General features: G+C 45.9%; 1 protein-coding gene across 3 annotated transcripts; it reads right to left on the reverse strand.

The window, feature by feature from the left end:
- Positions 1–10,112: 10,112 nt before the first annotated feature.
- LOC123395233 (RNA polymerase sigma factor sigF, chloroplastic) lies at positions 10,113–13,375 on the reverse strand. Of its 3 annotated transcripts, XM_045090191.1 has the most exons (9): positions 13,267–13,375; positions 12,839–13,154; positions 12,626–12,777; positions 12,356–12,471; positions 11,832–12,258; positions 11,480–11,710; positions 11,225–11,365; positions 10,870–11,067; positions 10,113–10,717 (listed from the first exon to the last, which is right to left on the reverse strand). In XM_045090191.1, the coding sequence occupies exons 2-9, from the start codon at positions 12,936–12,938 to the stop codon at positions 10,421–10,423; spliced, it is 1,662 nt and encodes a 553-aa protein (XP_044946126.1). In that variant the 5' UTR covers positions 12,939–13,154; positions 13,267–13,375; the 3' UTR covers positions 10,113–10,420. The 3 variants fall into 3 exon arrangements, with proteins under 3 accessions (XP_044946126.1, XP_044946125.1, XP_044946127.1); XM_045090190.1 differs by lacking the exon at positions 13,267–13,375 and having other exon boundaries at positions 12,839–13,234; XM_045090192.1 differs by lacking the exon at positions 13,267–13,375 and having other exon boundaries at positions 12,626–12,768; positions 12,839–13,233.
- Positions 13,376–17,210: the final 3,835 nt, after the last annotated feature.

Genomic DNA, 17,210 nt, shown 5'->3' on the forward strand with positions numbered 1-17,210 from the left:
TGAACCCTCAAGTTGCCCGCAAACATTTGGACCGAGTCCGCCGGACACTGCAAGCCATCCAACGTCGTCCCACATCGGTCCATTGATTAGTCCGTGCGTCTGCTTTTTTAAACCAAAAGCAAACCAAGGAGGCTTTGCGGGAGTTCTGACCTCCCTGCGTAGGACTCTGATACCCACGGCCCACTCAAAACCATACTCAGAGCCCGTATCTTCATCCTTTCCCCTTGATCTACATCTGCTTCCTCGCCGACCGATGTTGCAGATGTACCACCCCATCCATCCGCTAAGCCCTTGCCACGACCTCCACCACTCCACCAGGTCACCACACCACTTTGCCTTGTCATTCCACCCCCCGTTCGTCCACTATGTATGCGCATGTAATTTCGAAATACCACTTTATAAGCTATTTTTAGAGTCCGTATGTGTGGGAAAACGGAGTTAGGGTTGGTTTCGGACCCCTTCTCCAAGGGTCACGAAATTCCCCTCTATTCCCCCATATATACAACCCTTAGGACACCGTTTAGATTTGGGTTTTGTTTAGATTACAACTTCGCTTCGTTTTTGTTCTGCGACCAAAACCAAGACTATTGGAAATATGCCCTAGAGGCAATAATAAATTAGTTATTATTATATTTCTTGGTTCATGATGATCGTTTGTTATCCATGCTATAATTGTATTGATTGGAAACACAATACTTGTGTGGATACATAGACACAACACTGTCCCTGATAAGCCTCTAGTTGACTAGCTCGTTGATCAAAGATGGTCAAGGTTTCCTGACCATGGGCAAGTGTTGTCACTTGATAACGGGATCACATCATTAGGAGAATCATGTGATGGACTAAGACCCAAACTAATAGACGTAGCATGTTGATCGTGTCATTTTGTTGCTACTGTTTTCTGCGTGTCAAGTATTTATTCCTATGACCATGAGATCATATAACTCACTGACACCGGAGGAATACTTTGTGTGTATCAAACGTCACAATGTAACTGGGTGGCTGTAAAGATGCTCTATAGGTATCTCCGAAGGTGTCCGTTGAGTTAGTATGGATCAAGACTGGGATTTGTCACTCCGTGTGACGGAGAGGTATCTCGGGGCCCACTCGGCAATACAACATCACACACAAGCCTTGCAAGCAATATGACTTAGTGTAAGTTGCGGGATCTTGTATTACGGTACGAGTAAAGAGACTTGCCGGTAAACGAGATTGAAATAGGTATGTGGATACTGACGATCGAATCTCACGCAAGTAACATACCGAAGGACAAAAGGAATGACATACGGGATTATATGAATCCTTGGCACTGAGGTCCAAACGATAAGATCTTCGTAGAATATGTAGGATCCAATAAGGGCATCCAGGTCCCGCTATTGGATATTGACTGAGGAGTCTCTCGGGTCATGTCTACATAGTTCTCGAACCCGCAGGGTCTGCACACTTAAGGTTCGACGTTGTTTTATGTGTATTTGAGTTATATGGTTGGTTAACGAATGTTGTTCGGAGTCCCGGATGAGATCACGGACGTCACGAGGGTTTCCGTAATGGTCCGGAAACAAAGATTGATATATAGGATGACCTCATTTGGTTACCGGAAGGTTTTCGTGCATTACCGGGAAAGTTTCGGGCTCATCGGTAGTGTACTGGGAGTGCCGGGAGGGGTGTCGGGGACCATCAGGAGGGGTGTCACGCCCCAAGGGGTCTCATGGGCTATGGGAAGAGATAAACCAGCCCCTAGTGGGCTGGAATAAGTTCCCACTAAGGCCCATAAGGTTTGAGAAGGAAAAAACAAAAGGTGGAAAGAGTTTCCAAGTGGGAAGGTGGAATCCTACTCCAAGTAGGATTGGAGTAGGACTCCTCCACCTCCAATTTCGGCCAAACCTTTAGGTTTTGAGGCTGCCTCCTCCCCTCCCTCCCTCCTATATATAGTGGGGTTTTAGGGCTGATTTGAGACAACTTTTGCCACGGCAGCCCGACCACATACCTCCACGGTTTTACCTCTAGATCACGTTTCTGCGGAGCTCGGGCGGAGCCCTGGTGAGATTAGATCACCACCAACCTCGGGAGCGCCGTCACGCTGCCGGAGAACTCATCTACCTCTCCGTCTCTCTTGCTGGATCAAGAAGGCCGAGATCATCGTCGAGCTGTACGTGTGCTGAACGCGGAGGTGCCGTCCGTTCGGCACTAGATCGGAGCGGATCGTGGGACGGATCGCGGGACGGTTCGCGGGGCGGATCGAGGGACGTGAGGATGTTCCACTACATCAACCGCGTTTCTTAACGCTTCTGCTGTGCGATCTACAAAGGTACGTAGATCGGAAATCCCCTCTCGTAGATGGACATCACCATGATAGGTCTTCGTGCGCGTAGGAAATTTTTTGTTTCCCATTCGACGTTCCCCAACAGTGGCATCATGAGCTAGGTTCATGCGTAGATGTCTTCTCGAGCATAACACAAAAGTTTCTGTGGGCGATGATGTGCGTTTTGCTGCCCTCCTTAGTCTTTTCTTGATTCCGCGGTATTGTTGGATCGAAGCGGCTCGGACCGACATTACTCGTACGCTTACGAGAGACTGGTTTCATCGCTACGAGTAACTCCGTTGCTCAAAGATGACCGGCGAGTGTCGGTTTCTCCAACTTTAGTTGAATCGGATTTGATCGAGGAGGTCCTTGGATGAGGTTAAATAACAATTCATATATCTCCGTTGTGGTGTTTGCGTAAGTAAGATGCGATCCTACTAGATACCCATGGTCACCACGTAAAACATGCAACAACAATTAGAGGACGTCTAACTTGTTTTTGCAGGTTATGCTTGTGATGTGATATGGCCAACGACGTGATGTGATATATTGGATGTATGAGATGATCATGTTGTAATAGTTAATATCGACTTGCACGTCGATGGTACGGCAACCGGCAGGAGCCATAGGGTTGTCTTTAAACTAACATTTGTGCTTGCAGATGCGTTTACTATATTGCTAGGACGTAGCTTTAGTAGTAATAGCATGAGTAGCACGACAACCCCGATGGCGACACGTTGATGGAGATCATGGTGTGACGCCGGTGACAAGAAGATCGTGCCGGTGCTTTGGTGATGGAGATCAAGAAGCACATGCTGATGGCCATATCATGTCACTTATGAATTGCATGTGATGTTAATCCTTTATGCACCTTATCTTGCTTAGAACGACGGTAGCATTATGAGGTGATCTCTCACTAAAATTTCAAGACGAAATTGTGTTCTCCCTGACTGTGCACCGTTGCGACAGTTCTTCGTTTCGAGACACCACGTGATGATCGGGTGTGATAGACTCAACGTTCACATACAACGGGTGCAAAACAGTTGCACACGCGGAACACTCGGGTTAAGCTTGACGAGCCTAGCATGTGCAGACATGGACTCGGAACACATGAGACCGAAAGGTCGAGCATGAATCATATAGTTGATATGATTAGCATAGAGATGCTTACCACTGAAGCTATTCTCGACTCACGTGATGATCGAACTTGAGATAGTGGATTTGGATCATGTACCACTCAAATGACTAAAGAGATGTACTTTTTGAGTGGGAGTTCTTAAGTAATATGATTAATTGAACTATTTGTCATGAATATAGTCTAATGGTCTTTGCGAATTACGATGTAGCTTGCGCTATAGCTCTACTGTTTTTATATGTTCCTAGAGAAAATTTAGTTGAAAGTTGATAGTAGCAAACTTTGCAGACTGAGTCTGTAAAGCCGAGGATTGTCCTCGTTGCTGCGCAGAAGGCTTATGTCCTTAATGCACCACTCGGTGTGCTGCACCTCGAGCGTCGTCTGTAGATGTTATGAACATCCGACATACACGTTTCTGATGACTACACGATAGTTCAGTACAAAATACTTAATGGCTTAGAAGCAAGGCGCCGAAGACGTTTTGAAACGTCACGGAACATAAGAGATGTTCTAAAGAGATGAAATTGTGATTTCATGCTTGTGCCCTTGTTAAGAGGTAAGACCTCCGACAAGATTCTTTGTCCACGAAGTAGAGGAGAAAAGCTCAAACATTGAGTGTGTGCTCAGATTATCTGAGTACGACAATCACTTGAATCAAGTGGGAGTTGATCTTCCAGATAAGATAGTGATGGTTCTCCAAAGTCACTGCCACCAAGCTGTGAGAGCTTCGTGATGAACTATAACATATCAAGGATAGATACAATGATCCTTGAGCGATTCGCGATGTTTGACACTGCGAAAGTAGAAATCAAGAAGGAGCATCAATAGTTGATGGTTTGTAAAACCACTAAGTTTCAAGAAAGGCAAGGGCTAGAAGCGATACTTCGTGAAACGGCAAAACAGTTGCTGCACTAATGAAGAGACCCAATATTAAACCCAAACCCGAGACTAAGTGCTTCTGTAATGAGGGGAACAGTCACTGAGGCGGAGCAACTCTAGATACTTGGTAGATAAGAAGGCTGGCAAAAGTTGAAAGAAGTATATTTGATATACATGATGTTGATGTGTAGTTTACTAGTACTCCTAGTAGCATGAGGGTATTGGATACCGGTTCAGTTGCTAAGTGATTAGTAACACGAAATGAAAGCTACGGCATAAACGGAGACTAGCTAAAGGCGAGGTGACGATACGTGTTGGAAGTGTTTCCAAGGTTGATATGATCAAACGTCGCACGCTCCCTCTACCATCGGGATTGGTGTTAAACCTAAATAATTGTTATTTGGTGCTTGCGTTAAGCATGAACATGATTGGATCGTGTTTATTGCAATACGATTATTCATTTAAAGAGAATAATGGTTACTCTATTTTCTTGAATAATCACCTTCAATGGTTTATTGAATCTCGATCGTAGTGTTACACATGTTCATAATATTGGTGCCAAAAGATACGAGTTAATGATGATAGTACCACTTACTTGTGGCACTGCCGCTTGAGTCATGTTGGTGTAAAATGCATGAAGAAGCTCCATGCTGATGGATCGTTTGGACTCACTTGATTTTGAATCACTTGAGACATGCAAAACATGCCACATGAAACAAGTAGAGTAACTTGTTGGGAGTAATGCATTTTTGATGTGTGCAGTCCAATAAGTGCTAAGGCACACAGTGGATATCATTATGTTCTTACTTCACTGACGATTTGAGTAGATACAGGAGTATTTACTTGATGAATCACAAGTCTGAAATGTTGAAAAGTTCAAAGCTATTTTAGAGTGAAGATCGTCGTGACAAGAGGATAAACAGTCTACGATATAATCATAGAGATGAATATCTGAGTTACGAGTTTTGGTACGCAGTTAAGACAATGTGGAAATTGTTTCGCAGTTCATGCCACCTGGAACACCATAGTGTGATGATGTGTCTGAACGTCTTAGCCACGCCCTATTTGATATGGTGCATACTATGATGTCTCTTATCGAATTACCACTATCGTTTATGGGTTATGCATTAGAGACAACCGCATTCACTTTAAATAGGGCACCGCGTATTTCCATTGAGATGACACAGTATAGACTAAGGTTTAGAGAAATCTAAGCTGTCGTTTCTTGAAAGTTTGGAGTTGCGATGCTTATGTGAAAAGTTTCACTCTGATAAGCTCGAACCCAAAGCGGATAAATGCATCTTCATAAGATATCCAAAACAGTTGGATACATCTCCTATCTCAGATCCGGAAGCAAAGTGTTTGTTTCTAGAAACGGGTTCTTTCTTGAGGAAAGGTTTCTCTCGAAAGAATTGAGTGGGAGGGTGATAGAACTTGATGAGGTTATTGAACCATCACTTCGACTAGTGTGTAGCAGGGCACATGAAGTTGTTCCTGTGGCGCCTACACCAATTGAAGTGGAAGCTGATGATGGTGATCATTGAGCTTCGGATCAAGTTACTACAAACCTCGTAGGTCGACAAGGTCGCGTACTACTACAGAGTGGTATGGTAACCCTGTCTTGGAGGTCATGTTGTTGAACAATAATGAACCTACGAGCTGTGGAGAAGCGATGGTGGGCCCGGATTCCGACAAATGGCTGGAGGCCATGAAATCCGAGAGAGGATCCATGTATGAAAACAAAGTGTAGACTTTGGAAGAACTACTTGATGGTCATAGGACTATTGAGTAAAGATGGATCTTTAAAAGGAAGATAGACGACGATGGTGATAAGTCACTATTAAGAAAAGCTCGACTTGTCGCAAAGATGTTTCCGACAAGATCAAACAGTTGACTATGATGAGACTTTCTCACTCGTAGCGATGCTAAAAGTCTGTTAGAATTATGTTAGTAGTTGATGCATTATTTATGAAATATTGCACATAGGATGTCAAAACATTGTTTCCTCGACGGTTTCCTCGAGCAAACATTGTATGTGATACAACCAGGAGGTTTTGTCGATCCTAAAGATACTAGCAAGTATGCAAGCTCTAGCGATCCTTCAATTGACTGGTGCAAGCATCTCGGAGTTGGAATATACACTTTGATGAGATGATCAAAGATTTTGGGTTTGTACAAGGTTTATGAGAAACTTGTATTTCCAAAGAAGTGAGTGGGAGCACTATAGAATTTCTGATAAGTATATGTGGTTGACATATTGTGGATTAGAAGTAATGTAGAATTTATGTAAAGCATACAAGGTTGTTTGAAAGGAGTTTTCAAAGGAATACCTGGATTGCGCTACTTGAACGTTGAGCATCAAAGATCTATGGAGATAGATCGAAAGCGCTTGATAGAAGTTTCAACAAGATGCATGCCTTGACAAGTTTTTGAAGGAGTTCAAAATAGATCAGCAAAGAAGGAGTTCTTGGTTGCATTGTAAGGTGTAAATTTGAGTAAGACTCAACACCCGACCCCCGCAGAATAAAGAGAATAAACGAAGGTCGTCTTCTATGCCTTGGCCGTAGAATCTGAAGTATGCCATGTTGGGTACCGCACCTGATGTGTGCCTTGACTCAAAGTCAGTTGAGAGGTACAGAGAGTGATCCATGATTGAATCACTAGCAGCGGTCAAAATTTATCCTTAGTAACTGATGGACTAAGGATTTTTTCTCGATTATGGAGGTGGTTAAAAAGTTCGTCGTAAAGGGTTACGTCGATGCAAGCTTTGACGCTAATCCGAATAACTATGAGTAGTGAAACGGATTCGTATAGTAGAGTAGATATTTGGAGTATTTCCGAATAGCACGTAGTAGCAGCATCTATAAGATGACATAAAGATTTGTAAAGAACACACGGATCTGAAAGTTTTCAGAACCGCTGACTAAAACCTCTCTCACGAGCAAAACGTGATCAGACCCCAGAACTATATGGGTGTTGGATTCGTTAGAATCACATGGTGATGTGGACTAGATTATTGACTCTAGTGCAAGTGGGAGACTGTTGGAAATATGCCCTAGAGGCAATAATAAATTAGTTATTATTATATTTCTTTGTTCATGATGATCGTTTATTATCCATGCTATAATTGTATTGATTGGAAACACAATACTTGTGTGGATACATAGACAAAACATTGTCCCTGGTAAGCCTCTAGTTGACTAGCTCGTTGATCAAAGATAGTCAAGGTTTCCTGACCATGGGCAAGTGGTGTCACTTGATAACGGGATCACATCATTAGGAGAATCATGTGATGGACTAAGACCCAAACTAATAGACGTAGCATGTTGATCGTGTCATTTTGTTGCTACTGTTTTCTGCGTGTCAAGTATTTATTCCTATGACCATGAGATCATATAACTCAGTGACACCGGAGGAATACTTTGTGTGTATCAAACGTCACAACGTAACTGGGTGGCTATAAAGATGCTCTACAGGTATCTCCGAAGGTGTCCGTTGAGTTAGTATGGATCAAGACTGGGATTTGTCACTCCGTGTGACTGAGAGGTATCTCGGGGCCCACTCGGTAATACAACATCACACACAAGCCTTGCAAGCAATATGACTTAGTGTAAGTTGAGGGATCTTGTATTACGGTACGAGTAAAGAGACTTGCCGGTAAACGAGATTGAAATAGGTATGTGGATACCGAGGATCGTATCTCAGGCAAGTAACATACCGAAGGACAAAGGGAATGACATACGGGATTATATGAATCCTTGGCACTGAGGTTCAAACGATAAGATCTTCGTAGAATATGTAGGATCCAATATGGGCATCCAGGTCCCGCTATTGGATATTGACTAAGGAGTCTCTCGGGTCATGTCTACATAGTTCTCGAACCCGCAGGGTCTGCACACTTAAGGTTCGACGTTGTTTTATGCGTATTTGAGTTATATGGTTGGTTACCGAATGTTGTTCGGAGTCCCGGATGAGATAACGGACGTGACGAGGGTTTCCGGAATGGTCCGGAAACGAAGATTGATATATAGGATGACCTCATTTGGTTACCGGAAGGTTTTCGTGCATTACCGGAAAAGTTTCGGGCTCATCGGTAGTGTACTGGGAGTGCCGGGAGGGGTGCCGGGGACCATCAGGAGGGGTGTCACGCCCCAAGGGGTCTCATGGGCTATGGGAAGAGATAAACCAGCCCCTAGTGGGCTGGAATAAGTTCCCACTAAGGCCATAAGGTTTGAGAAGGAAAAAACACAAGGTGGAAAGAGTTTCCAAGTGGGAAGGTGGAATCCTACTCCAAGTAGGATTGGAGTAGGACTCCTCCACCTCCAATTTCGGCCAAACCTTTAGGTTTTGAGGCTGCCTCCTCCCCTCCCTCCCTCCTATATATAGTGGGGTTTTAGGGCTGATTTGAGACAACTTTTGCCACGGCAGCCCGACCACATACCTCCACGGTTTTACCTCTAGATCACGTTTCTGCGGAGTTCGGGCGGAGCCCTGGTGAGATTAGATCACCACCAACCTCGGGAGCGCCGTCACGCTGCCGGAGAACTCATCTACCTCTCCGTCTCTCTTGCTGGATCAAGAAGGCCGAGATCATCGTCGAGCTGTACGTGTGCTGAACGCGAAGGTGCCGCCCGTTCGGCACTAGATCGGAGCGGATCGTGGGACGGTTCGTGGGACGGTTCGCGGGGCGGATCGAGGGACGTGAGGACGTTCCACTAGATCAACCGCGTTTCTTAACGCTTCTGCTGTGCGATCTACAAGGGTACGTAGATCGGAAATCCCCTCTCGTAGATGGACATCACCATGATAGGTCTTCGTGCGCGTAAGAAATTTTTTGTTTCCCATGCGACGTTCCCCAACAAAGACGTCACAGAACCCCACTTTCATCAATAAAACTTTCCTCTTATATTTGCAATATCCAGATTGCAATTTCAGTTTCTTGCTTGTTATTCACTTGCGTGCAGGAAACAGACCCTCGTGGTCAGGTTGATCGTGCTCCGTCGTGGTCAATAACCTCTCGGAGTTGGTTTAGCGATTGCTAAGGCGTGACCTCTTCGCACGTTCGTAGTCGGATCGTCAAAGTCTACTCCACCCAAAATGATAGCCACCTTCTCATCGAAAGACAGGGACAACTCCGCCTCTATCATTGGCGAGGGGGCATGCGAATGAAACAACGATGATGCTGACAGTCCTTGCAGACACAGAGCATGCAGAAGAGCGTGTTCTTAATTTCGAGGAATTGATCAAGGTTAGTGGAGTGCTGAGTCAGAATAGGGCAAGGAGGCATTTGATGCCGATGGACGACTGCTTTGCCCCCGATGCTCTATTCACGGACAATTTTCACCATCGCTTTTGGATGCTGAAAAATATGTTCAATGGCCTCTACAATGGCATTCAGGATCTATGATGACTATTTCATCTTGAAGAAGGATGTAGTTGGAATAATTAGATACCCTGGTTAGCAGAAGTGGACATCTGCTTTGCAGATGCATATGGCACGCCTACAGATTCATGGGACGAGTACCTCGAAATGTCTAAAAGCACATGTAGTGTTTGATGCAATAAGGAAAACAAAGGAATTGTAAAAAAAGAGGTTTTAGTGGCTGAAAAAAATCCTTTAAAATGGAGTGCAAAGCAGTTGTTCGAAATTTCCCAAAGGATCCCAATCCTACAAATCAAATAGACTATATAGAAAAAATAGAATTCCTAAGAATTCAAATCCTCTAGAAATAAAATAAACAGAGCCCTAACCGTATCAGATCTGCAGGGATAAAAGGGATCCTGAGACACAAAGACTGAAAGGTCAAAGTGTGTTGGTTGCAAGAAATTAATTGTAGTATCAGTATGTATGTAGTATGTACCACCAGCTTTGCTTTCCTGCGAAATTTTACTACTTACACCCGGCCAAAAAGCATGACACTGAAACTCTGAAAGTGTGTTGTTTGTGTTTCTGCTTCAGTTCTAGGAGGCTTGCACATGTCAGTGGGGTTCTAGCTTCTTAGGATACATACATACATACATACATACATACATACATACATACATACATACATGTGTGTTTCCTTTTGTATGAACAATCGAACCGAGAACAAATGAGGCGCCGCCTAGTCGTTCGAGGTCAGCAGGTCCAAGTAGACGTCGAACCCCTGCGTCGACACGCTCCGCTTCAGCTTGTCCAAGGCCCGGTTCTGGAGCTGCCGGATCCGCTCCTTGGACAGGCCGTACATGTCGCCGATCACGTGGAGCGTCTTGGGCTCGCCGTCGTAGATCCCGAACCGGTGCTCGACGATCTCCTTCTCCCTCGTGCTCAGGATGCCCAGGAACTCCCGCACCTGCTGCCTCATCATGATCCTGTCCACCACCAGGTCCGGCGAATCGATGTTCGGGTCCTCCGTGATCTCCTGCGGCGTTCATAAAATTGTTGCAGCTCAGCTTTTTGTTTATTTGACCAGCGAAAAAGATCACAGCTCAATCGATTCAGTCCTGGAATGAACGATTTACAGTATGTTTTATACCTAGTGTTGTGTTCACTGGTGTGTTGCAGAGATCGTACCTGGAAGGTGACTGCGTCGTTGGACCAAACTTGATCCTGCATTGATCGTGGCTTTCTGGTCTTTGCTTTGAGTTTCGCCAGCTTCTCGATCGAGATGCCCGCACGCCTAGCTACATTTTGGTTAGTAGGCTGCTCCCCTTCCAAGATGCACTCCAGCCTTGCTTTCCCCACCTTTTTCAGACGAGCATACACGCTCTCCTGCACAAGAAAACAGCAAGGTCACACCATTGCATCGGGAAATCTGTAATTTTCAGGAATTAGTTATGCCAAACAAAAATGAACATGTCCGTCCCCTCTCAGACATGGATTGTAGGACTAGAAGATCAAAGGTGAACTAGAAGGGTTCAGGGCATACCGGCAACCGAATCAGTCTTGAATGCTTGAAGATAGACTTTTTGATTGCTTGGCGTATCCACCAGTACGCGTACGTCGGGAACCTGCATCCCTTGCTTGGATTGAACTTCTCGAAGGTCTTCATCAACCCACAGCATCCGTCCTGGAAGCAAGAACAGGAAAGAAACATTTACAACAAGACATTGGCATGCATAGGTTTTGCAGCGATGAGTTGATCCTCCTTCCGGAAAAAATAAATGTAAAGAGTGAAATTAACCTGAACTAGATCCTCAATGTCAAGGCCATATCCCTGGTATTTCCTAGCTACGTGTATCACAAGGCGGAAGTTGGAGCGAGCCATCTTCTCCCTGCAGCGCCTTCCGATGTGTATGGACGACTGCAGGTCCTTGCAGCTCATTCCTACGGCCTGAGCCCACTCCGGAAGGGTCGGCTCGCGGCCACATTGCTCTTCTAGCCTACGCTGAGCCTCCTCTAGTCTCATGAGATTCTGTACATGGAAGAAATTGTATCTTCAAATTAGCAAAGCTGAAATATCTGCATCTCATCTGGGCATCAAGGACAGAAGGATACAATGGTATGGGGTGCTGTAGAAAGAAAAATGGACATGCCTGTATCTGACTGAACAGGTGTCTCTCTTCCTTTGCCGTCAGGAACTCTGTCGTCTCGCGGTCTCGTAGGAACAACCTGAAGGGTTCGTCTGGACCGAGAACCCTGCCATACTTCTTTGGCCTGTCTTTCTTCTTGGAGTCGGCGACACTGCACTGGACAACATCAGTGCTTGTTGATGCTCGAGGAACATTGCGTTTCTTCGATCTTCTCTCAAGCAACCGTGTCGATCGAATGAACACTTGGCCATTGCTCAACAGTTTGTCGTAAGGGTGCTTCGACTCGACACTTGTGCCTGATTCCTCTGTCAAAATTGTCACCTCCTTCATCACCGTTGCTGCTGAGGTTGCACCACGGTCCAAAATAGCACCTGATTGCGCGTCCGGCGTTGACGTTGAAGTGGTAACGGGAATAAAACTGTTCTTTTCACTGCCAAAATGCTCACCGTCACCGGGTCAGTCAGAATAGCCAGAAAACTCAATCAGTTCGCGCATGGAAACAGAAACAGAAACAGAGACTGCCATACCCGAACGCCTGCTGGTAAATGACTTGCCGCTGCAGGCCTCGCAGATAGCTCTCAAACTCACCCTCCGCCCCGTCTTCGCCTGTGAGGCTCTTCCCTTCCGTGTGCTGTTCCAAAGCCTTTGCGAAACAGATAATACAGAATCAATTAGCACCAACAGTCATACAGAGTAAAAGCATGTAAATGGATGGTCTTTTTCTTTTCTTCTTTTGGATATTTAGCTATCATGATCTGTTGACGACCACATGAAGAAGTGTTGGGTGTGCAGCCAACCATGTCCAGCAGGAACTCCAGCAAGGCCTTCTCGCCCTTGAGGGAGACCGCGCCATGGGCATGCTGCTCTTCTGCTACGAGCGACGGCGAGTAGTGGCATGCGGTGGATGCTCGGCCGCCGGTGCTGTCATGTATCATCGGAACTGCACAAACTAAATGAGCATCAGGGCCAACAGAAGCAGAAAGAAAGGAAAGGCAAATGAACAGATGTACCTGAGGTGCGGGAGGGGGATGGTGAGGAGGCGGCGCCCCTGAAGTTTGGAGAACTGGTAGGGAAGAGGGGCGACGTGAGGAGGCTCCGGCTGGAATTCATGTCCAGGGAAGAAGAAGAAGAAGAAGCAGCTCACACACGGCCTTTGGCTCCAAGGAGGCAGCTGAGCTGAGAACAGTTTGTCTGGTTCAGTAGTGTCCTCCTCCTCTCCTATCCGTTTTCATCAGACAGAGTGATGATTTGATTGGTGAGGGAGATCCTGTTCGCTCGATCATGGATCAGCGATGATGATTCCCTCTTTCCCTTTTACTACCTCAGCTGAGCAGAGCAGAGCATTGAACAACAGCAGCCGATTGATTGAGTGAGTGAGTGATATGGTTATGGAGGGAGGGCAGAGGAGAGGAGAGGAGAGGAGTGGAGGCTGCTGTACCTGTAGCGAGCGAGGATAAGGCGCGCGCGCTGCACCATGGATTTTGCTGCCAAGCTGGACCCGCAGGCCGACACGCATGGATTCCTTGTAATTGTCCTCAAAATAGAAACTTTTTTTACTTTACCTGAAATAAAAGTTGGATCTGCCGGCGGGACGCGCCTCGCCGCCCGCGCCTCCAAACGGCGGTGACCTCGACATCAGCGGGGCTCGAGGTGGGCGACGCGCTGCGGTCTGATGCGCGTCGGTTCGCGGAGGGCGGAACCCTGTCCACGTTGAGCACGCCGTCGCCCGCGGGCGCGTTGAGCTCGCGCGCGCCCCATTACCCTCCCTCTCCGGCAGGCATCCCGCCGACCACCCTGCGGGCACGCACCGCTGGTCCACGAGATCACGGCCTGAACTGACCGATGATTGGCTCTTCAATGCAGCCCGGATCGCTGCCCGCGAGCCACTCGCTGAGTTTGACGGCGCCGGTGCACGTCGGCAACGTGGCCGTCGGGACCAACGGCGGCGCAAGGAACATGTACCACCGCCGTCTCCTCTCTTATTCTTTGCTTTGCTTTGCTGAGAGCAAGTTCAGCACTTCTCCTAAAATCTCTCCCCCCATATCTCAAAACAAACAAAGGACCCCCCCAAAAATATGGTAAATGTTTATACCCGGCGGCCGAGTCGCGTGCAGATAATTCGATCTATTGGTTAATTATAAAATTTTGATTAGCCTCATCTTCCATGCGTGGCTATTGAAGGTTCATGCACCGTCTGTGATCTCTGTCCTTATCTCTTTCTTGCTCATTTTCATCCATATTCTAGTGCATCTTTCTCCATGTCCCAGCAAAAAGCCAGGATGTGGTGCTTGTTGCCATGGCCGTCGGTAGCTGGTAGTCGTCGCTATTGTCGCCTAACAGGCCTTGTTTGTGTCGTGCGTGGACCGCAGGTGCCAGATGCACCCCTCTCCATGACCGTCCACAGTGGGGTGTACTCAATCGCCTTGTCCGCCAACAACTGGTGCCTCCATGGCCACCGCAACCATGAAAAATCGAGGCTACGAATGGTGCGACGGCGGCAACGAATTTTGCTGTTGCAAGCGTTATATTTTTTTGCTACGCGGTTAACTTTTTGCTACATCCATTCACGACGGAGTTGCTACCCATCACGGCGGGGACGATGATTTTTATTGCAACCATTGTTGATTTCTACTACAACCGGCAACGAAAAAAGCTACAACCAGCGGACAATTTTGCTACAACCTCTGTTTTGCTACAAATGGCGAGATGTTTTGCTGCAATCATTCTTTGATTTTGCTACCACCGACAGATTTTTTTGGTACGTCAATCACGCCGAAGCGGAGACCAATGACGGCGGTGAGATGGTTTTGCTGCAACTCTCCTTTAATTTTGCTACTATCGACATATTTATTGCTACATCCACCATGCGTCGACGAGGCTAAGCTGCATCCATGGCGTGCGCGGGCGGCGAGTGCGGGATCTATCCATGGCGAGCGCGGACGTCGCAGCTGCATCCATGGCCCTCGGCCCCGACCAGCGGCAATGGCGCGCGGCTGCCATCGAGAGATGTCATTTTTCTAGGAACTGCGACTGCCCCGAGAGAGAATGGAGCGGAGGCGAGCTTCACCGGAGAGCGGCGACGATGACGGCAAGCCGGGCACGCGAAGATGCAAGCAGGAGGCCGGGGGAAGCACGAGGCGACGAGGGGCTACATGAAATTGCATCTCGCGACAAACGCGTTGACTTAGATTTAAGACGAGGGGAAAGGAAGAAGATGATGCTGGGTCCAATCAGACGTCTATACAACGTCCATACATGCTTGTATCGGACGGCTGGGGACCGACCGACCGAAACTTTGGGTGGACGCGCCGACCCCCATTACTACCCTAAAAATATTCTTCACTAAAAATTATTCGACTCCAACGGTTTCCCTAAATCATCTTTCCTATTTTATGTTTAAGAGTATTTTAAACTACTCGACTAGTTTTTCAACGACTAGTATTCAGATTTATAAATACATAATCACCCCTCGTACCTCTCACAATCTTGATTCCGCCTCCTCTCCCACTCCTCTTTGACCATCTCTCCACAATGAAATGAGTCGTCATTGAAACTTGGCCTGACAATTTTGGCGAAGACCCTTCATTCAAAGATGACGAACTCATGATGGCTGCAATAATAACAGAGGAAAAACATGCCCCTTTGGATGCTCCACGATATGAAGGTTCATAACAGGGACGTCAATCTCTTGAGCGCGATTTTGCGAAACGCTTTCAGAACCTTCACAAGGGCTATTTTGCACATGAATCTGCCTTCACCCCAAGGATGTTTCGTAACAGGTATGAAACTATTTCATCTGTACCATAATAGTCGCTCTTCATGTGTCATTTAAGTTTTTCTTCGCATGTATATAATGCATCGTCCTCTTTTTATGTGCATGGCAAGTGTTATAGAGTCACATGATAGCTTTTTTTCCCTAAGAAGAAATAGTGTCGGTGTTCCTGGTTTACATCCTTATCAAGAATTGACCTCAGTATTTCGAATACTAGCTTATGAGATGCCAACTGATCTTATCTCATGAGTATTGTTGGCTAGCAAAGTCCACAACTTTAGAAAATCTTAGAAGATTTGTGTGTGCTGTGATCGAGGTCTTTGGGGGCTTGAACATGAGATCTCCAAATGTTGAAGATACTGCTAGATTACTTGCAACGAGAGAGCAAAGGGGGTTTCCAGGTATGCTTAGAAACATCGAGTGCATGTATTCGAAGTGAAAAATTTGCCCTACTGCACATAAAGGTTTTTTGTTGGTCATAATCATGTACCCACGATCATTCTTGAAGCCGTTGCTTCATAAGACCTTTGGATTTGTCATTCTTTCTTTAGTTTACCATGATCTCATAATGATATAAATGTTCTTCACTGTTCACCCGTGTTTGCAAATCTAGTTGAAGGGCATGCTCTAGAAGTGAATTATACCATCAATGGTCACAACTACAACATGGGGTATTATATCCCTTTCTATTCCCACCTACTCCTACTTCCCATGCTCCAACTGAGTAGAGCAGTGAGCAACAATGCCAATTGACTGATTGAGTGATTGACATGGTTATGGAGGAAGGGCAAAGAGTGAAGGTTGTTGTAGTGAGAAAGCGAGGATAAGGTGAAAGAGCATGGTGCCCACATGCTTAGTTTTGGTAATTGATGACAATCCTATGGGCTAATGTTTGCCTTGAGTTATATTTGAAGATTTGCCCATAGGCATTGCTTGAATACCATTTGTTGGTTTCAAGGTTATTAGAAGAAGATTATGAGCATGTTTGGTTAATGACTAATAACTTTGCCACAACTAAGCTTAGGCCACCACAAGTGTGGCAAGATTTGGCAAAAAAATAAAGCCTATGACATGTGGACCATGTTGCTAGAAAAGTGTGGCAAGCCATGAGTGTGGCAATGAACCAAACACATGCCTAAGATGTTGTGGCGCGACTAAGGTTAGGTGTGGCAACCTTAGGTTGTAAACCAAAGAGGCCCTATGTGTTGACCAATGTGTTATTCAAAGATTGGTCATCTGAGTGTTAAGCCTATTGTAAGCGTGTCTTGAAGAAGAAGATTGTATGAATAATCATGTTTACCTTTAATACATCACATTTATGAAGAGAGAAGATAAGATTCAAGGTTGATCAAGACTAAGTACAAAGTATGGATTCAAGATCGATCAACGCAGAAAGCGTAGATTGATCAAGTGATCTCATGATATGGTAAGCATTGTCCATTACGCTTTGTGTACTAACCCATGGTCGATGTGAGAGTTCTTTGTGGGGTTAGGTATGTTCCCTGGACGTGCATCGAAAGGAAGATATCATATAACCCAAGAAGGAGGACATCAAGTGATGTTCGTCATTATGATTGTGTTGTGCAAATTCAATTTGAGCATCATGAAAA

Source organism: Hordeum vulgare, chromosome 5H (assembly GCF_904849725.1).
Source record: "Hordeum vulgare subsp. vulgare chromosome 5H, MorexV3_pseudomolecules_assembly, whole genome shotgun sequence".
Lineage (NCBI taxonomy): Eukaryota > Viridiplantae > Streptophyta > Magnoliopsida > Poales > Poaceae > Hordeum > Hordeum vulgare.

Excerpts from the sequence above, each read along its gene's own strand:
- LOC123395233 (XM_045090191.1), bottom strand. The coding sequence starts at position 12,938 with ATGAATTCCAGCCGGAGCCTCCTCACGTCGCCCCTCTTCCCTACCAGT. Across the intron at positions 11,711-11,831 it reads ACCTGTTCAGTCAGATACAG|AATCTCATGAGACTAGAGGA; the intron begins GCATGTCCATTT and ends TTCCATGTACAG. Across the intron at positions 11,366-11,479 it reads ACATTGAGGATCTAGTTCAG|GACGGATGCTGTGGGTTGAT; the intron begins GTTAATTTCACT and ends TCTTGCTTCCAG.